Raw genomic sequence first — 21,133 nt, forward strand, 5'->3', positions numbered from 1 at the left:
AGAGACTGTTTCTTTTTAGCATTCGTAACGTGTTTCCACTTCAGAATGTTGCCTTTGACTGGAATGTGATTCCTTTTGAGGCGCGTTTCTTAAAAAGGGTTATAGGTGTTGCTGTTGTTTTCTAACTTGTCACTTTTGGGTGAAGAGTGAGGAAATGTTTCGCTAACAAATGCATACATTCTCTGGATAGAGCCGGAGTCTCCAGTCAGAGAAAACTTAAAAACAATGAATGCTAAGACAGTTTATGCTAGTCATTGAGACTTGGCGGGCCTTCCACCGAGCATATCTAGCTGTCGACGTACCAATAGATGGGTAACTGACGCAAGAGACAGTGACTCGACAGGTGATGAGAACCATAAGATACGAGGAGCTCTGTAGATATGAGAAAGACAATGACGCAAGGTCTCAAATTGACGAGCGAAAGTCGACGAAAGAAAAAGTATCCTCATACCTAGAAGGAATGTCCTTAAAGGTCATGAAAATGGCAAGGCTTTTGAGCATAGCTTGATTGGAGCATGTCTATGTGATGGGCCAGATAAGGACGAGGTATTCGTCTTTTCCATATATTTGAATAGACTTGAGATGATAGGCAGGACTTTCGGAACATCATAGACAACAGTGAAACTAGACATGGATGGTGCATGCTCATCAGCCCTTGCGCATCTTTAGGTGATGTAGTGATATGCAGGCATTCTCATCTTGAACAAGCAAAAGCATATGCATTAATGAGTTCCTAACTATATCCTTGATTATACCTTCAAAACATCCACATTCTTCGAAATCCAATCATATTGTGCCGTCCTGAAGTTATCATCAATGATACTATTCTTATTCGCCGTCTCAAACCACATCAGCTTCTTACTCTCCTTCCACTCTGGCCAATTCGCATACTTGGTGACACCCTTATTAGGATCCAAGTTATACACAAAGTTGAAATAATACGTCCTGATACTGCGCATAGCGTTATTCGGCCAGATGCCAAAGAAGACTTGTAGCAGATCAGAACCGTGCATCGTGCCGAGAATAGGTGTGCCGTAGTTGTAGCTTGCGAGGTAAGACCATGCTGGGACGTCGGGGTTCTGCTCAGCTGCTGTTTGGAGAAAGATCCGACGGGTCAGAGAGAAGACCAAGTCGCCGAAGATGGCGGCGCGGCGCTTGAACATGGGGAAGACTTCGTTGAGGAGAGATGTTCGGAAGGGACTTCCTGCGCTGAGGGCGGTAGGATATGTGTTCACCAGAGCAGTCAGTTGCTCCTTGGTGGCTTTTTGGAAGTATAGTTGCTGAAGGTAATCGACGAACTTGGCTGTGGTGGTCAAGTTTGGCTGGAAGAGAGCAAAGAGAGTGCCTTCGTCTTCCTGGTTACCATTGATCATGGGAACAGCGTGGTAACGACCTGAGGCGATGAGTGCTTCTGGACTATCAGGAAGAACTGTACCGTCTGGACGAGGGAGGTATGATAGAGCGAGGGAGTTATACGACAAGAGCCCGGGAACAGAGTTTGCTGCGTTCAAGAACTTGTCGTAGCTCAGACCACGAAGACAAGCGAGGGTATCAGAAGATCCAGAGCATCCACCCGATTTCACAACTGCGTCGTAGATAGCCTGCGCCTTGTCGCTATCCACTGGCTCCGCGGGGGCAACACTACCAGAGTTCATGATGGCGCCGCGGAAAAGGGGCTTGCCGTTGTAGTCGGCATCACCACCGTAGAGAACCATCTGATCGAGCACGGAGATGGCACCAGCGGATTCTCCCCAGATAGTGACCTTGTCAGGATCACCACCGAAGGAAGCAATGTTATCTGCAACCCATTGAAGACCCATGCGCTGGTCAAGAAGACCCAAGTTCGAACTACCATCCTTCTTGATCTCAGCACCGGGCATGAACCCGAAACCAGCCACGCGGTAGTTGACAGCAACGTAGATAAACGGTTGGTCCTGATCAATGGCAGTACCCAAGAGACTGGTTCCATCGTACATAGCGCTCGAACCAAGTTCAAAGCCACCGCCAAAGATCCAGAATAGCACAGGTAGTTTATCACCAGCCTTAGTACCAGCCGGTCGTTGAACAGTCATGGTAAGACAATCCTCCTGACCAGTTATGGGAGTAAGGAAGGGAATAGACAAAAAGTCTGATAGAAACTTGGAGATGACATCTTGGGCACCAGACGAGATAAACATCTGAGGACATGACGGGCCAACAAGTCCTGAAGCGTCAAAGTTGCCCAGAGGCTTGGATAGTTTCTTTGGTGGTTTCAGTCGCAGAGAACCCGTTGGTGGATCAGCAAAGGGAATTCCTCTGAAGGAGTCAACTTTGCCAGAACTTGAGCCGATGACAGTTCCAGAGGGAACGGCAACCGTGACTTTGGCAGCTCGTTCTTCAAGAGCTGGCGTGGCTGGTTCAACAGGCTGAAGATCCGGAATTGCATCTGGTGCAGGGAAAGGAGCTGGAACAGCTGACACAGCCGTGAGAAGGCCGAAGCCAGAGACAAGACTTGTAAACTTCATCGTGAAGCTCAACCAATTGCAAGACTGATAGAGCCTGGAATGTAGGAGTGGTTGGAACAAAAGTCTGAACTAAACCACCACGGAGAGAGCCGTACACAACAAAGTTTAAGTCCTCTCAAGGGTCAGAACAACGAGTTAACAGACACTGAACCCGCTGTCTCAGTTGAATTGCTGATCCTATTTTCACACGGGAAATGAGCTCAATTTGAACCTCGAGCAACACCGTGCTCGTCCCATCCCGCTTTGACATATCCACACAATATATTGAGTTTTCCTCCCTCTTTTCAACCCTGGTTCGACGTCGACGGTGAACTTGCATCTTTTCTCATAGGCATTTCCCCCAGAAGAGGAAGCCATCGCCGCATTCAAAGAGTGCATAGCAGCTGTATCAGCCCGAAAGAAGTCTCTGAGCCGAAGAAAGTCCCCGCTTCCCCGTGGGGAAATCAGCTGCCAGAGGGTTATATGTCAGTATCTTCCCAGTTTTCTGACTCTACAAGACCGAGGCAGAAAATGTCGTCCCTGTAGTCCACGTGGAGAGGGGGAGGGATCGACGATCAGCTGGATGGTTTTTGTGATAGTGTGTTTGCTGTGGTTGGTGGAGATGTGGAAAAAAGATGGTGGTACCGGAGGAACGACAGAAGAGAATAGATGGCGGGGAAGCACAGCACAGTTGATCAAAGATGGCATTGGCATTGGCATTGGCATTTGGTGTAAATCGGAAAAGAGTTCATACCCCGGACCCTGAATGAGATCCTTGTCTGCCGTAGTCTAAAGTAGTTCATTCGGGCCCTGGTGACCTCTCTCAAGTCCGGGGAATACAGCAACAAGAATGCGGGGGAGCATTACAAATGTCGGTCTGTAACTAGTTAATACGAGGAATGTTATTGTTCTTATGAGGGATTAATGTCCTTTTCGAGTAATCTATTCACTATCTGCCATTTCCATACCGCGTATAGATCCAACATCCCCCTGTTCTCACATTCGCATCAAGAACGTCATCACACATAAACAACCCCAGCCCTTTCAAAAAGGTTACCACTGAAACAAATTAAGCGGTAGAAACAAAAAACCTTGTTAATTACCGGGTAAAAGCCCAAACCCAACCCAGCAAAGCTCAGCCTTATCCAGAGACAAGGTACTATAACCATGCCAGTGCAAAAATGGTAATATTTGCGATCGATACCTGGGGATGGTTTCACCTGAACTAACAATCGCTGACCCATCACACGCACAACTACATACTCTCCGATGTTCGAAATAGGAAGCTCTCAAGATGCTATTCCTAAAAGAAGACTAAAGATATGCAGGTGCAAGTTCGGATCAAGGTCTGGAGAAAAACCCAAATATCTCCGCTTTCTTGTAAGCAGAGCTGAAGAAGATGGTGTAGTCGAGCAGCATTCCGAGGCTCGGTCGTCGTCCGTGAGGTTAAAGAGAAATGAATAGACATGTGTTTCTCTTTGCCAATTAGTTCCTTGTAAGAGATGGCTTTGGGTTGAAGGACTTGTGTCGAGCCTACTAATGGTCAGAAACGCTCTACCCCGCGAACAACCCAAACAGCAACTGAGACCAAGAGTCAAGGTCAATGCTCAAGAAATGTCATTGAATTCGTGATCAAACGCAGACCATCTCGCTAGAAAGATCAAAACCACAAGAAAGGCATATGTACATGTCCTAAACCCGTCCCTCACTTCAGTCCCTCTGAAAGCTCAATTCAATTCATAACCAGTCCCCAAAAGCCAAATGATGTTTGTTGCTCATACATGCCCTGATAACCTAACCTTGCGCCGTCAACTATCTGATAATCCTGCGCCGTTGCCCATGTCATGCGTGCCTGCGAGGCAGATTGAGTTTTCATGCAATCCCAAAGACAGCCCAGCCCAACCAAGTGTATTGTGTATACCGAATGCGTCCTGTTGCCCTCAAAATTAAACCGTGGGGGTATATCCATCCCATCTCAGTTTCATATCATACACACACTGCATGCAGTTTGCTTTCACATCACCACGCCCACAGGTGTACCCTCGTTTAGACAGCGCTTCTTTGAAACGATTGCTGGCTCTTCCTCGGTCTCTTCCTCGTAGCTACTGCTGACGACCTCGGTGAGGACATCTCGCTTGCGCTTCTCGCCAGTTGGCTTCTCAGGATCTTTCTCCCATGTTTCGATCTCATCTGGGTTGAACGTTCCGACAATCTCTTGGCCTAGAGCTTTGCCCAGTCTCTCTCTGAGTCCGAGAATTGGCCAGATGGGAACTCTTGTGTATTCGATCTTGAGACCAGACACAATAGCATCGTCATCGTCAGCTGGTGCCTTGAAGGGATCGTGGAACTTCTCCAAGAACTCCTTTGTGATGTGACCAGTGTAGACAATAAACTCGGATGTATCAATGTCGTGTGTCAGGATCTTCAACTTGATGTCGTGGAAGTTGGGGCTTGGAGGAATGCCCTGCCCTGGTGAAATGCGCGAGTCGCGTCTGCCACTGATAGGTGGGGTAGGGTAGAAGTGCTTCTGCGCCATCCCTAGAAAGACGCCCACAAAATGAGCATCGTGGTCGGAATTTGAAGGTACGAGGATACGAGCTCGCAGTTGCTGGAGGCGAAACACGGGTTCGTTCCATGTTCGTCCAGGTCCAGAAGCGACGCGAAAAAGGTTGTTTCGGACTGAAGCCAATTGAGTCTTGCCAATGTAACAGATCATGGGTAGGTTGGCGGGGCTGTAGTTTGGCGAAGACTGTGTCGAAATGTTGAAGGATTCAGCGGGTCGCGTTGAAACTGATTTGAATGAAGAGTATGAAGACTTTGCCTCCTCAGATGGGTAATTCCACATAAGCTGCGCGCGTACAGCATCACGATAAACGCGACCGCCAAAGTATAGATGGAGTTCGGGCAAGTACTGCGGCTTGTTGAAAGGTGTAGGCCACAGCGTGTTGAGAACCGACTTGACAGCATTTGAGGATAGAATAGGGTGCAATGGGTCGGGCAGGAGGATCTGTGTGAGCGCGTTGCTAAGGCTGATGATGGTGTTCGATGGACTCAAATGTCCTCGCGATGGTGGCGTGCCTGGGGCCGCTGACGGCTGAGGTGTATCGCATGGCGGCAGTTCCTCCCATCTCGCGCCGAGTAGCTGAGCGTGTAAATCTGTCCAGCAAATGGGTCGCACAAAGAGCGATGTGCCGGCGTGCTGCTGAAAGATATCGTAGAGCGAGTTCTCTGCGGGCCGGTAGATGCGCTGCGGACGCCTTTTTCGCGGGGCGGCAGTGGGCGCCTGTGAAGTGCAAGGCGTTGTGTCCAGTGATACACCGTTACCGTTACCGTTGCGCGACGGTGAAGTCGAAGAGGGAGAAGAAGAAGATTGTGAAGTCGCCATATCCACCAAACTGCGCAGCTGTCCGATAAAGCTGCCGTTTCCAAAGAAAGAACTGTCGCGGAGGGTTGATTAGCACTGCGTGTAAATGGGTTGGGGGAGGAAGGATATCGTTGATGTCAGAGGGAAAAGAACAGAAGAATAGCGTAAACTTACTCAAATGCAAGCATCCGATGGTTGAATAGTCGATCTGTATTTGCCTCGCTTTGGATGACTTTTTCAGCGCTTGTTGGTTGCCTGTAGCCGGATGTTTCTCTCCAGTATTTGTTGTAAGTTAGAGCCTTGGTTCTGCGACGCGCCCTTAAGGATTCCCTGTCGCCTGTTTATCTCCAGTCTTTTCCAGTGACAAGCTCTCCGCTAGCGTCTGGCACGAGCGTCGCCCTTGTCAAAAAGGATTGACGGAAAAAGTAAAAAAAAGGGGAGATTTTCCAGCGTCCAATAGGAAATGAGCAAAAAGAAGAACAAGGCAACTTGTGTTAAAAAGCAGACTCTTCAGTGAAAGAGAAAAAGAAGGTGGAAGGAGGGAGGAGTGATCAGAGAGAGAGGAAATATCGGTGACACTGAATGAATCACACTTAGGGCGTGAAACCAAGGCAAGGCTTCTTTTTTCACTCTTAGGTATGAGTTGTTAGTGGATACGACCTGCATCTGCGCCAGGAAGAATCTGCACGAGGGACAAGGAAAAAAGCGCGTCGCCACCGTGATTCGTCGCGGAGCTAATCGGCGCGAATGAGTAGCGAGTTCACGTGAGGAGCAATCCCTGGCGTTAGGCAGCCATAAAGGGAGGCGCACGTGCTGCGCCACATCATCTCTTGTGGCCTGATTGACAATCTTCCGATTAAGGCATCAACTTTGCTCTGCTGCCAGCCTTGCCCCACATCAATCGAGTGAGTGAGCTTCGTGAGCTTGGTGTAGCCCCGCCGGTGACGAAGCGAAGCGCAACTCAGCATCTAAGCCCGTAACTTGCGCCGATTTGTCCATTTCCCTCCCAAACAGCTTTGATATACTGGAGTTGGCCTGTTAATTGCTGTTCAAGATGCCGGTATGTCCAAACCAAACACCCAAACTTCACAAATAACCACACAAACACTCTCCACCATCTCCTATCGCATCACCGCATCTCACGATACCAACCAAGCTAACAACACCTCTCTAGGCATACAACTCCGTTTTCAACAATGATCCCAACATCCCCCGCATAATCGGCAACTTCCCTCTCCTCCCTCTCCGTACCAAGACCAGAGGCCCTGCCTACACCCTCCCCAACCCCTCGCCGCCTCTGCCGGCCAACGAGTCTCCCGACCCCGACAGTGAGAGCTACGATATCCTCGACGAGGTCCTCGCCCTCTTCCGCGCCAACACATTCTTCCGAAACTTTGAGATTCAGGGCCCTGCCGACCGTCTGCTCGTGTATGGAATCTGGTTTGTCAGCGATTGTCTGACAAAGATCCGACCCCAGGCTTCTCTGCGTGATGCCCAAAAGGATGTTTTGAACTTGGCGCTTGACCTTAACTTTGCTATTCCCGGAGACCCTGCATGGCCTCTCAACCAGGTGTGTTTTGCCAAACTCAAACTGCACGACAAAGTGGCTGGCTTGCTAATGTTTGAGTGTAGATGTACGAGGCCCCTAGGGACAGACAAGAAGCGGAGCAGCTTAAGCAATATATGTCGCAGGTTCGACAGGAGCTCGCGTCACGATTACTCGCTAGGGTATATGATGAGGACGAGACTAAGCCTAGCAAGTGGTGGTTGAGCTTTACCAAGAGAAAGTTCATGGGTAAGTCTCTGTAGAGTATTGGCAAGGGGGGAAGAGAAGGCATTTTAGAAGACTATCACCAAATCGAGGAGCTGGCGTCATACAAAATACATTTTCAGTACTTACTTGAACTATTGCTGTCCGCTTCTCAGCCATGGGAGAGTCGGAACACTTGAGACGTCCCAATCAAGTGACAAGATGAATCGCCTACACAGGCCTGTCAAACTTACCACATAGTCACCATAACTTATTATTTTATCACAAAGTATCATAAATACAAGTTAACATAAACGTAGCCGCGTGTTTTATGACTTGAGATTGAATACCTTTGTTATTTGGCACTGCTCCTTTGCTGTGTGCCATTGACAATCAGGGGCGACATGTTTATATGGTGTTTGCCAACATCAATGCCACTGTCCAGTTTCCAATATAACACATGTGATTGTTTAGGCAGCTTATTTACCTCTACCATTACTTCAGCAATTGATTATTGAATGACCTCATATTGGGTAAAAAGATAGCAATCATGGCCTTTATTCTGACTATAAATTCTCCCAAATCCCCGACCACGAGACAGAGTTTATCTCACCACATAACATCCGACCGTATATTACACACATACATACATACACATACTTAGTCGTCTCTATATAACTTTCTTCTCTCATATCCAGACAGATGAATATGACACCTTTCGCCTCTTTCCCACACCCCCCAGAAGCAGCCCCTCGGGATCGGTTGCACCTATTACAGAGCTTTCAACCGTGAGCGACGGAGATGCTACATTCCTCAGCTGGACCTCAAGTAAACAGCAAGTGCTGTTTCCATTTACCCTGGAGATGTTTCTTATAACCAAGGCGGCTTGCACTACAATTCGGCGTCAACCCCCCAGTCAAGAGACTCTGCCAGCTTTACTTGCGCAAAGTCACCACGGACAACTAGGCTGAGGGCGTAGCACATCAAATAGTTCGCTCGGAGTCTCCAGGGCCCGCACTTCAACTCATATCAGCCTCGACGAGTACGCAGGTATCGGCTCTATCGCGTCGTCCTCCTACGTAGAAAATTATGCGGGAATCGAAGCTTTCTTCAACCTGAAAGCCATGAAGAGCATTGTGCTCAGATGTTCCGAGCCAATAAACCCGTTCCAGCCCGACCGCCCGGAACTGGGCTTAGTATTCGTGGCCTCGACGGCAAAAGCATATGGCTAAATAAGCCACAGACGACTGAATCTAACGACAAGGATACTTAGCAAAAGTCTTTCAGCTATCTAAAAGGACGTGCCAGAAAGCATGGGCAGAAATGACAGTTTGGTTCGTGGTCATTTTTTCTTTCGAATATTCGAACAAAGCCTGGCCACTCAAGCAGCTGTTCACGTCATTTCTCTTAAGCTATACGGTATGCTATGAACACATCTCTTTCTCACTCATTGCGAACATTGTGCACTGACTCTTCAGTCCAACCCCTCGTTGTCGTAGGACCAAAGACAAACCCAATAGCTTACGCCCATGGTCTGCGAGATGATGTTGTACAGTACAATGCCTCCTCGATTATGAACTGGGAGATGAACTCTAGACAAGTTTTGACCTGCAAATGGCCGATAATGATAAGGACCTCGGTTATATAGACACCTGAGACGATCTATCAGCTCTTATTGTCAATTTCTATCATAAAGGCGCTTAACCTTAGCTTTAAAATAATAAGCAATCCCTACTATCTGCCCTGCAGATTCTCTTAGTATGGGCTGATAAGAAGATACGAAGATGGGCAACTTAATTGATGAAGCAATTAAAGCGGCCGACCATAATTATCAACCGATATGGCATCGGGCGAGACCAACCAGAATCATGAAAGTCGATCGAGATTCACCAGTCTGGTGGACAGCTACACGGATCGGCTGTGTAGATTCAACTGGGACTGCAACAGCACATCGCGGCGGATACTCATAGCCTCCTCAAATCCGTGGAATCGGACATGATGTACCGTGACGATGCTATGCTTGCCCTACGAGCTGAGTTCTGGTGGAGGAACCCGAAACTGTTAAACGAAGTTTCACCAGTGTTTACGCACACCACAACCTCTACCTTCTTCAGTCTTTGTGTAAAAATAGTATAAACCACCATTTCGACCTTACAGGTCTTGCAGGTCTTGCAGGTCTTGCAGAGATTCCATCGAAGTCAGCAAGACCGGAAAAGCAAGATTGGGAAGAAAGAAGACGACCGAGCAAGCTATTTGCTGGCCAGGACCTTAAAGAACGTGCAACTATCTCGTCAGTTTCATACGTTACCAGCCTGAGTAGGGCCACGAATGCTTCGTATATATCGATTTGTGCCCATCGAAGATAAGATCGCGCACATCATCTTTCCAGAGGTCTCTTAGCCAACAAAACTCGAGACGCCCTACTAGAGTTCCTCCACATCCACTGGCTAGACAAGAACCACATGCCGCCTATGGAAATACTGGGGGAGATTGGGGGTCACCTGGAACTTCAGGACCTCAAGAGCTGCTCTCTCACCTGAAAAGCCATTGAATCAGGCATGCAGATGCAACTATTTCGAGAGATGGGATTCGTCGGCACAAGGATATAAACTACAGTAGTCCTTATACCTGAGCTTTTCGCCCGTGCCAAGTTCTACGATCTTGCCGATGCTCTTACACATACCTTGCTACTGTTAAAGAGACCCGTAGCTACTGCAGTGTTGTTTGCAAGCAGGGCTTCGCTACCGCGCCGCTTTGGGCCATTTCGATGAGCGTTCACTGTTCAAGATACTAGAGCAGGACACATTGACGCAAAGCGGAGACCAAACCAAACTCACAAATGGAAAAAGTCCTTAGTGCATTCTTCCTTATTATTATATCATATCCTCCATGCTAGGCTTGACGCCTATATCCAGGAGCCAAACCATGAGGTGCGCATCTTCCGTTATGGTGGACGACTACATTCAGATGATGGGAATGCCACTATCATGAACTTCAATGCCTGTCCTCGTCCTCACATCCTTCTGGCGAGTCGGGGAGCTGGAGGCCAACGTCTAAATCTACAAATTGCTAATGTGCTGATTCGATTTGGATCTTGGTGGAAAGTCTCGAGGAAATGCAAAGCGGGAAGAAAAATCTCTTGATACGGGCAACAGAAGACAACGTATGTCTTCAACGTTTTCTACGAGAGTGCGACCATGAACGGCTTTTTCGCAAGGAAGCGAGACAGGAAGCACGTAACTAATACCAGAATCATATATGGTATCACCTTCCCTGACCCCCATTCGTCATATGAAAGACCAGTTATCACACAGTTTTACATTGAGAGAGGGTAAGTATTGTTCTATCCCTTTTGCCGTTTGTGTATCTTTACTGGAGCTAAGGGTATGGAGGACATCCCTAACTGCTCGTCGTTGCTCGAGACGAGGAGGTCTTTCTGACATGGTCACTCGGTCGCGTGGGGGATTCGTGAACTGACACGAAACCAGTTGCTGGAGTCATCACAGACACGGGCATCCACAAGCTAGCGGTTCTTGAGCAACAGTCACGATGAATCCTTCATAAGCATAGCGATTATATCAGAGACCCTAAGGCATACTTCAACAACATAGCTGCTCAAAATGGCTACTCCATGCAGGAAATCGATGAGGGCTGGAATGGAAACGGTGTGCCTGTGCAGCTATCTGAGCTGTTTAACCAGCAGTGTCTGAACCAAATGCTGAGCAGAAAGACCCAACCTCAAACGAATCGACCAATTCAAGCATCTTCCAAACCATCTTCTTCAGCACCAGAGACATTCTATCGAAACCCTCTTATCACCAGCTCTGAGATTTCCTTCCCGCTCCCATCATATATACTAAGAAGGCGTTGTCTCGTGTTGACCCTCCTACCATCGACACAGAATTCTCTATAGTCACCCGTCAACCATGGGAGGTCGCAATTATTGAGTATCTATCTGCAAAAACTCGACTGAACACATACATCAACTATAGCTGGTGTATTCCAGAACTATACTATTTACAGGCTGGAATCACCAAAAGCACTCTCTCCTCAAGTCCTGACAGCCCTCAGGCACAGGCCAACATATGTAAAGAAACCGGGCAGCGACATGTATGTATTAAAATCCCTAAACAAAAATGAGAGTGAACCAAGCTGTGTTATACAAGAGCTGTTATTTTGACAAGAAGCTCACGACAGAAGAAGACAATTCAAACTCTGTGTGGACTACGAAGGATAGTCTACAACACGCAAAGAAGTCTATGGTATCTACCCATACATGTCATTTACGACTGAAATGTCCTGGAATAGGGCCTTCCCACCTCTGAAGACGACAGCCGAGGACATTGTGTCTTGCAAAATCGATTGAACAAGTCTGGGCTCTGAGAACACCATCTACGCTACTCCATCCTGCCTGACGCACTCTCCGAGACGGTAAAACCGACAAACTTTGATACAAAGTCGTTAACTGGCTTATTCAGTTTGGGATACTGGGGCAAATTATAATCTCATATATATACGGCCCGTTTGACGGCCTACAACAAAAGGTTTATACAATCAACATGGCCCACCTGGTGAATCCAGAGAGATCAACAGAAGAGATTCCCGAATTATTCCCGATTCGCGATGTACTACCTCCGTGCCTTCTTCACCACAATGCCAATGCCCATCTCCCAGTTCGCCCACACTACGAACTTTGAACCCATCCAAGGACGGAAGCGTGTCCACTTTGCGGACACTCCGCAAACATCAGTAGTCGGCTTTATAGGCAGAGATGATAAGGAAAGTTTCGAAATTCGACACCATCCTACTACCGCCGAGCCAGCAGAAGATACAGATGTTGACTTGGCAGATATTCTCCAAGTTGTAAAGAGATTGAAGCCGCTCTCATGTGGTACATTTCAGAAACTCGACTACGCATGTCAAATGCCAACCCGAGACTGGCTAACTTTCGTAAAGATCTGGAACGTATCATACTGATAGGAGTCCACGTTTCTTCAAGGTGAAGTGGTTTGACTTGGAATAGAGACATGGTTGTCAATCAGTCTTTCCCCTGTCTCTCGAGCGTCTCTGCGGATGTATGATATTGTTCAGCAAGTTATGATACAGTTCCTTAAAGGGCCAAAAGGATAATGATCGAGACAGTCGACCCTCCTTGGCTATAGATGTAAGTGCTCACAGTGAGAATTTGATCCTAGGCTGGATTAACTATAAATTGTTGGTATATCTTGCCTAGGATTAAGTTTTACTGTAATTAATTCTATCTCTTATCTTAACCTAGATGAAATAATTACTAACTATATTATAGGTGGACAGTTACTATCCTGACATGATATGGGTATGAGGCGATCACAATCCGCTCAGGGGACAGCCAAGCGGAACGCAGCGAGGTCATCAACGAATGGAACGACAAAGAATCGTCAGTGCAGGTTTTTGTCGCGAACATGAGCACGACAAACTTAGGGCTAAACCTACACCGCGATTGCTAGAATGGAATATTCTTCTGTTTCAATTTATCTGCAACTCAGATACTGCAGACCATTTTTGTGACGAAATCAGAACATCTCATACTGCAGCATATATATCCCATACGACAACTCGCGAGAACTCATGTCGGCAGTTTCTTCCTGACGACCAGATTAATGATTTCATCCAAGGCCAGGAGGAGTCTAAAGTCGTCACTAGGTTTCTGCATGCCAATCCAGACGAAGAACTAGAGTTGATAAAGCTCAGTCGCCAACAGTATGCTCTAGAGCACGTATTATCATCACGTCAACATCCAAGCATACCACCGACTCCAATTCCTATATAAATTTTCTATAGAACATTCACCCTTGAATGCCAAGCTAGGCTCCGAATCGGCTATCACAGCGTATGGCAGGGTCTTCGACTTAGAGTATGATGACGATGTCGGGTATGGTCTTCACTTTTCTCGACTGTTACCTTCTCTCATTTCACTTTACCACTTAAATTGGATAGGATGGAGTGTGTGATCACACTATGAAGCATCAAAAGCTGATTGGAAAGCAAAGTTTCGTTCTATAATATATATCTACTCAGCATAGTTCAGGCATAGACCATGACTTCGACTCCAGAAAACCGCCAAACACCAGGTGAGAGAGCCAGGAGAGGTCCTGAGGCGAAACATAAGGCATTCAGGGTCAGCAAACGCTAGCACCGAGTTTGACATTATGGACAATCAAGGAAAGCTGACTATGCCTTTCGACATCATGAGGCCACCGCTCACGGTTGGAGTGTCGAGGCACTGCTGATGGTGCTGAATATCATCCACCAAATCGACGACCTGTTCCAAGAACCCAGAGTATAAATCTACAGCAGACATCGTTGATGGCAGATACTTCCTTAATATCTTCCGTACCTACGTCACAGATGAAGACCTGGAAACATTAATAAGGTGGCCCTATCGTGAGATACTCATACTCTCCCTCTTGAGTATTCCGAAACAAAGACGTGGAGGGAGTTTATGTGACGCGCAGGTCATGGGGCTCTGATGAATTCGCAATTGCAAATTACCAACCCTACGGCGAACTTCGTCATATATTATACTCAACTGCATCAGTTTATAGCCACTTAGTATCGCAGCATATAAGATGCTCACCCTCGTCATTGGCCCCGACGAAACCGAATATACCATCCATTTTGCCCTTATCGCTAAGCAGTCTCCCATCTTGAATGCCCTCGCCGACAGACATTTCAAGGACGCCTTGGGATAACGCTTTAAATGGACCGACCTTGACGAAACCATATTCCTGAGCTCGAGGCTATAACAAAGGACGACCTCCAAAACGTCAACGAAGCATGGCACCGCAATCCCAGAACCTACCGAGATATAGGCTCCCTATCCTGCCATACCTTTTGCTCTTCCTCAATACGGAACACAACAGACGCAGAAGATATTTAAACACAGACAAGAGAGGAATATCCAAAAGCAGATCCACATACCTCTACTCCCAGAAGACTATCTGGAAGGATCTCCAAGTCCAACACTGTTAGTCACAAGTCAATCATTGATAAAGCCGCGAAACTTATCACGGCTAAAGTCGCCGGTCTCGAGAATGTTGGTCTGAACTTGCATCACAACTGCTAGAACGGAATCTTTCTCTGCCTCAACCTCTCTATGACCTAAATATTACAGATCATTTTTCGGCTCGATCAACTCGGGCAGACCAAGCAGGTAAGGTAGCACCTCATCAAGACCAAGAACTCCTGCATAGACAATATAGAGAGAATCCTCATAGATAAGTGGATGATCCAGGCTTCGACCGAGTCTGGTCTGCCAGGGTGGCTATCGCACGAGCTTCTTAAGATGTGTCTATGCGAGTGCCTCAAGGCTCAATGGCACCAGCCTTTCAACCGCTACGCATGGATTGTCGAAAGAGAATGCTCGGGCTCTGATATGGCCTACCATTCCGATCATATCCAAATCGTAGGGTTAGTGTTAGGGTTAAAGAAGTCGTTGGAAGCCTCTTGACACAACATTAAGCTCTCAATATACAATCCTTTAGCATGTGGCCTGTATCCTAGAACACGGATTCCTATATGAACCAGGAATTGAGTTGGCCATCTTGAGTGTTAACAAACCTCTGGCAAACTCATGGTTGAGCCCACAGAAGGGCCAACTTCCTTAATTAGGGGAGTCTTACTTGACTGGGGAGCCCAGGACTCCCCGAACCTGGGAAACTGAGCCCCTGGGTTTTCAGCCGGATGCTATAGGCGCTGCTATCTATCATCCATAGCGCATGGCTTGTCGCAGAGAATCATCTCTGTAATGACGACCAAGTCAGAATGTCCAAAAAAAATAAACTGATGCCATCATACTTCAGGCGCGCCCTTGGAAGAGAGAAACGAACAGCATTTCCTCTGAATTAGACAGCTGCAAGGATCCCCAAGGTATAGCAATCTACAACCAGGGTTAGCAGAGCGATCTGCAAACGCTGGCCTATGTGGAGAGAAGATATGGTTAACTAACCTAGAAAAGTTCAATGATGACTTGAAGCATACGTTTAAGTATCTGTTGGCCTGACTGAGGATACCAAGGTCTGTGACCAGTTCGTCCGGCATCTATGCCTTGTTATCCACCCGGCTCTACTAAATTTCTACGGCATCATGCGCCCAGACGATGAAAAGCTGGCATGCGAGAAGATCAAGCGTATATCTCATGATCCGAGAAAACAATCTCTCTGAAGGCTAAAAAATCACCTATCCCACTGGAAACAACATAGATACTCAAGCAGGATCAGAAAAAAGAGAGATTAGATGGACGAAAAGAAAGCTAGGCTCCTTTCTAGACTATCTCGAGGCCATTTGTTGGACGGGGGATATTGCCTTGTCCATATATTTACTATCATAAAACCGTTGCTTTATTAGCATGACCAGGAGGTCAGGATGTTGCAACTGGTTTCCATCCGTACCGCATCTTCAAGGTCCTAGGTGCCAAGGTATAAGACCTGGAGGTCAGTCTTGAGGTCAAGGTACAGTGGGTTAGGTTTCCGGGCACGGGGCCTAAGAATGTGAGCTGGGGGCTATTAACGGATGTATGGGGCTATAAGACGTTGAGATCACACCCTAGCTCAAGATACAGTCCCTGTTTGTCGGCCTAGCCGCCGAGATAGAGGCCAAGACCCAGAAGCTACAGAGGAGAAGATAGTGTCATTTCCATCGATGAAAGATTTTATTATCCCACTCATCACTGTTTTTACTCCCACAAAGTCGCCCCTTTAAGTCTTTCTGCAACATCAATAGATATTTATATTAAGAAAAACCTCGAAAAGAAGCAATGTAAAACACTTATATATAGCCGCAGAACGGTTCAAGTTTAGTAGCACTCCATCTGTTCCTAAGAAGGCCCTATATCCATATTCTTCTGGCTTAACTCTGATGATATGCTACGTAATTCACAACTAGTTATAATTTATATATACAGTTCTCAGGCTATTTGTCTCGTTGGTCTCAGGGTGCACTGGACTTCGGGGTCTCTATCCTAAGTGTTAAAGATCTTTACATAAATTTAGGGTCGACTTAAGAGGTCTTTAGACTAGCTTTTTTCACACCTTGATCTGGATAAACGTAGACCATTAATATACTAAGTTATCAGAGTATTTCTCTGGGCGTTACCCTCTGTTAGTTTTGATGGCTACGTCTCCTCCCAGCAAGGTACCTTGGCTAACAATTCATGGCAGAGTTCAAGAAGCTGGGTTGAAAATCGGACGGAAGGCGCTTATGTGACAAGAGTCTCAGGAGCCCCTTACATGTATCTTTGGGACTTATGCCCAATGTCGAACCATGGAAGGCAAGGATGGCATGTAAACAAGACGAGTTCGTCGACGTTTTATGAAGGAGGGGACGATATCTATGAGAAGAATAGCAAACATGAGTTAAAACAATGTACATACATGAAACTAAGAGTGCTTTAATGGCTAATGGGGTGCTTCAGCGCTGTAAATATACCCAGAGCCTCTCTAAAAATGCCATTGTCTTGATGATTCTCAGGATTGATGTTGTAGAGTCTGGGAAGCAAGCCCGACTGATGCTTCTGTTACCCTGAAGCTCCTTTGCACTTACTTCTCCTTCACTTTTCGATACGCATATCTACTTCATTCTTGCACTTTCTCAGTTTTAAGACAATACAGCATTCTTCATTGGGTTCCAAAACCTCATCATCACAGGATTCATCTCCATTTGCTATCCCCTCATTGATAACTAACGATTCTCGACATCGCTTCATCTTGGCCCATCGACTTTTCCAAGACTCTTCAATACCATGTACGTTGCTCGGTCTACACGAAGCAGGAAGCCGTCGAGTAAGTTGCTTTACTCGGTAAGTCATTATGCTCATCAACGCATTTGTATATCTGATTAATCGAGTAGAATGCGGTTGCAAAACCTAGCACGAAGAAGCACAAGCAAAGGCAACAAAAACGGCCAGACACGCCCACCAAAACAGCAGAATGCATAGAGGTACCCTCTAGTCCAAAAAATCCTACCGCAGCACGCAAGAAGCATGATGTGGCCCCGGGGGCCGTAGTCTCTGCCACAGCATATGAGCATACACCCCCTGGAGCAGTAGTCTCCGCGATGACGCCCGAAGTCTTGAGAACGTTGCCGAAGCCACGCACTTCTCAAGTATTCGGATTCTGGCTCCTACATCAAGTTGAGCATATTTACGTGGATTATAGAAATTATTGTTTGAAGGAAGATGAAGACGGCTATCCAAGGAAAACAAAGCTCGGCATGCTCGAAGTCACTGTACCATAGAACGGAACTGCCATTCCGTTCGATGTCGTGTCCGCCAAGCACCCCAGTTTCCAGAAACTACAGCTCCTACAAGGAGTGCAGTTCATTTTCTATTCACCTGAGTCACTGCTTCGATTTACGAATATCTTAATTTCAACCCTTTTTGTACCACGCCTTTTGCCCATCGTGCCATGGGCCCAAATCAAACTGGTCATTTTCGACCCCACGTGTCTTCCTCAAGCACCAGAGCTGATGGCTTGGCAAAAAATTGGCGTTGACCAAGATCCCCCTGCTTCTTGGACGTTGGCCTATAAGCATTATGATGATTGGATGAGAGCCGTCAAGAAGTTCTGCAAGCTCCCGGTGGCAGCCCTGGTCACTCTGCACTTTTGCTACCCTTATCGGGACTTCGACAATCTTGAATCTCTTTCGAAACCACTCCGAATAACCGAGAATTTGGGATTGTTGGCTATCGACTTTGAAGAGAAAAACTAGGAGCAGGTTCCTGAGCCGGAATTCCATATGGCCATGGCCATACGTGCCATCACCCGTCAAAGCATGAACAGCAGAAATGAGAAGATAAAACAAGACCTCGAGATCAAGTCCTGTTTCCAGTCATATGGGTCGTGCTATTCGAATTTGCAGTTGGACAAGAATAAGAGTGAGTGGCAGGATGCCCTTAAGTATCGCAAAAACGCGTCCGATTGCAAGGCACTACAGGCACACATACAAGAGATGCTTGTATTCATAGCAGTATGAGCTTGGGTTGGGCGACAGCATCGCATTGCCATTCAAAATTCTGTTTCTTCAATGATATGAACAAGAGGTTCGCAGTGCAACAGCTTCTTCAATAAATATTGATTGATTGTTACAAGTTCACCCCTGGTATACTACCTTGATGGCCCTGACGGAATGAGCAGTAAATAGATGCCAGAAAAGCTTAGAACGTCAACTAAAAGAAGCCAAAATGCTTTAATCATACCGAATGGATTTGTGAACTGGATGTGATGGCTGTCAACCTAGATATGCTCCAGTTGGACGATTACTTATACAAACGCTATCAAGACATCCCTGATCCAAAGCCTCTCTTCAACTCAGGTATCTAGCTTTCTCCTCTTGAACCTTCCCCTCGCCTCGATTTTCCCCTCTACAGGCACCGCCCTCCATGCTGTGAGTAAGAATCCATCTGCACCACCACGGCCCATCATGAAAGGATGTGTCCTCCCAGGAAGGACCTGCCATCGTCGTGCCCTGCTAGTCTGAATAGTCACACCCAGCAGAAGCGTAGGGTTAATGGGGAACTCATCACTGCCCTCCCAGCGCTCAAGCTCTTCAGCTGTTTTGCTTTCGACCTCTGGGGGAGGCGATGATACCCACGCGGCTCGACGCGCCACACTAAAGCAGTCGGCCAGTTGCGTCAGGGGTTCGATGGTAGGAGAGTAAATAGCGATGGGGGCGCCACCCGCTAGCAAAGGTACTGTGCTGCGGACAATGGAGATGGGATCCATGGTGCTTGCGACTGCGAGACCAGAGAATCCTCCGGCGCGTGTTGTGTCGACCACATGCCGAATACGCGCCCACCTTCTTCTCTTGCGGTGATAGTTTCCTCTGCGATTCGTCTTCCATGTCGCAATTTCCTCTGGTGTTGCCTCGGGTGGCTTGTTGTTGTATGCGTCGTCTTCCTCGGGTGACAGGAGCTGCAGCCATGAAATATCCATGAGGTTGGTGTCGAGGGGGTGGTAGGGCGGAGAGGGGTTGGCGTTTGCGGCGTCGTAGTTGAAGTATCGTAGAAGGGCGAGGTTGGGCTGGGTCTGACCGTGGATCAGGGTGAGGGTGTTTTTGTTGACGTAGGGAACGTTGAAGTCGCTTCGTTTAGAAGATCGCTTCTTCTCCTGCTTTTGTTCGGGGTCTGTGGCTTCTGTTGTCTGGGGCTGGTCTTGGTCCATCTCGTCTGTAGGAACAGTGTTGGTTTCTGTGACTTCTGGTGCAGCGGGATCTTCCGTGCTCTCCTCCTCAAGCTTGGGGTGCAGGATGTCCATCCTCTCAGCCAAAGATGCCACCAGCAAGCCACCCGTATCATCCACCACCAGCCACCTCCCGCCCTGTGAAGCACCATTATCCTCGGTAGCAACACCTCCGTAGTGAACATCAGCCCAGCAACCGACCAGCGCCATCATCTCCTGCCTCATCTCCAGGATCTTTGAAGCATCGCGGTCCTCCAGCAACCACTGCGCTAGCATCGGCACGTCAAGAGGTAGCACGGTAAACCGTCGAATATACTTTTTCGTCTTGAGGAGCTTGTACTTGGCCAGAGAATACGCCGTCTTTTGGTCAATGGCCGTATGCGACAGCAGTAGCTTGGCGATCAGCTCCTTGCCCGCCGATGCGCCCTTGCGCTTGAGCTCCTCGATCTCTTCCGGCTTGAGAGTCTGTCGGGCCGAGTCGTCGATGATCTCGCGATTCGATCGGATGAGGACCTTTCCGCTCTCGTCGACGAGAGTGAGCTCCTCACCATCTGCAGCGGCAACAACATCGTCTCCCTCGGCTGGTTCTGTCGCTTCGGCGCTGGTGTCGGCCAAGTCGTCGGCATTGAGCTCCTTAGCGGGCACGACGCGCAGGCGCGCAAATGTCTCGCCCTCGCGCTTGTCTTGGACCTCGTATGTGAAGTGGTACGGGCGGTTGATGATCAGATTTGTTGGGAATGAGCCATACTTGCCCAGCGAGATGGTCCTGTCGCAAGTCAGTCGTGCAGGGAGGGAGTGGGAAAATGACGATTGGCTTACGTATTTGGTACGACCTGTAGTACGCGATATGTCTCGTTGGGGAGCCGCAGGGCTACCCACGAATTGGGCTGTACCGTCTCCTTGTCCATTGCGTTTGTTGGAGCGAGTATGATTTGCGATCCTTGGAAAGAAGAAAAAACTAAGGTAAGCCAGCCTCACCTCGGTGAGCCCCGCCACGGCCCCCACACTCCGATCCTCACCGAGATCGCGGCAGCAAGGGTACCTCGTCTAAGTAATGAAAAGATAGTAAGTTAGTATATCCAGGCCTTGAGACCAGTTCATTATATTCTGACGAGGAACTTATAGGATGGAAATTCATGTTAAATGGCACCTGTTTTGAAAATACGCACTGGATTGAAGGTACTGAGTAGCGTGAAACTGTAAGGCATCAGCTGCATGTCTTGCAGCCGTCAATAATCCCAAGTTATTCATCTGTTTATTGGTTTCTTCTACAAAAGATTTCCTCCGTAGTGCTAAAGACTCGCTAGTCCACAGGAAACCA

At 47.7% G+C, this 21,133-nt stretch overlaps 5 protein-coding genes across 5 annotated transcripts; 2 read left to right on the forward strand and 3 right to left on the reverse strand.

The window, feature by feature from the left end:
• Positions 1 to 749: 749 nt before the first annotated feature.
• On the reverse strand, positions 750 to 2,504 carry FMAN_00293 (putative triacylglycerol lipase V precursor; the record flags this gene model as incomplete). Its single annotated transcript, XM_041822125.1, has 1 exon — positions 750 to 2,504. The coding sequence occupies one exon, from the start codon at positions 2,502 to 2,504 to the stop codon at positions 750 to 752; it is 1,755 nt and encodes a 584-aa protein (XP_041687837.1).
• A 1,993-nt stretch (positions 2,505 to 4,497) lies between these two features.
• On the reverse strand, positions 4,498 to 5,868 carry FMAN_00294 (uncharacterized protein; the record flags this gene model as incomplete). The annotated part of the gene is made up of 1 exon (XM_041822126.1): positions 4,498 to 5,868. The coding sequence occupies one exon, from the start codon at positions 5,866 to 5,868 to the stop codon at positions 4,498 to 4,500; it is 1,371 nt and encodes a 456-aa protein (XP_041687838.1).
• Positions 5,869 to 6,901: 1,033 nt separating this feature from the next.
• FMAN_00295 (putative Arp2/3 complex subunit ARC18) lies at positions 6,902 to 7,656 on the forward strand (the record flags this gene model as incomplete). The annotated part of the gene is made up of 3 exons (XM_041822127.1): positions 6,902 to 6,907; positions 7,022 to 7,417; positions 7,480 to 7,656. The coding sequence occupies 3 exons, from the start codon at positions 6,902 to 6,904 to the stop codon at positions 7,654 to 7,656; spliced, it is 579 nt and encodes a 192-aa protein (XP_041687839.1).
• Positions 7,657 to 17,375: 9,719 nt separating this feature from the next.
• On the forward strand, positions 17,376 to 17,869 carry FMAN_00296 (uncharacterized protein; the record flags this gene model as incomplete). The annotated part of the gene is made up of 2 exons (XM_041822128.1): positions 17,376 to 17,432; positions 17,483 to 17,869. The coding sequence occupies 2 exons, from the start codon at positions 17,376 to 17,378 to the stop codon at positions 17,867 to 17,869; spliced, it is 444 nt and encodes a 147-aa protein (XP_041687840.1).
• Positions 17,870 to 18,942: 1,073 nt separating this feature from the next.
• On the reverse strand, positions 18,943 to 20,720 carry FMAN_00297 (putative translation initiation factor 3 (eIF-3) zeta subunit; the record flags this gene model as incomplete). The annotated part of the gene is made up of 2 exons (XM_041822129.1): positions 18,943 to 20,578; positions 20,632 to 20,720. The coding sequence occupies 2 exons, from the start codon at positions 20,718 to 20,720 to the stop codon at positions 18,943 to 18,945; spliced, it is 1,725 nt and encodes a 574-aa protein (XP_041687841.1).
• Positions 20,721 to 21,133: the final 413 nt, after the last annotated feature.

Source organism: Fusarium mangiferae (assembly GCF_900044065.1).
Source record: "Fusarium mangiferae strain MRC7560 genome assembly, contig: FMAN_scaffold013, whole genome shotgun sequence".
Lineage (NCBI taxonomy): Eukaryota > Fungi > Ascomycota > Sordariomycetes > Hypocreales > Nectriaceae > Fusarium > Fusarium mangiferae.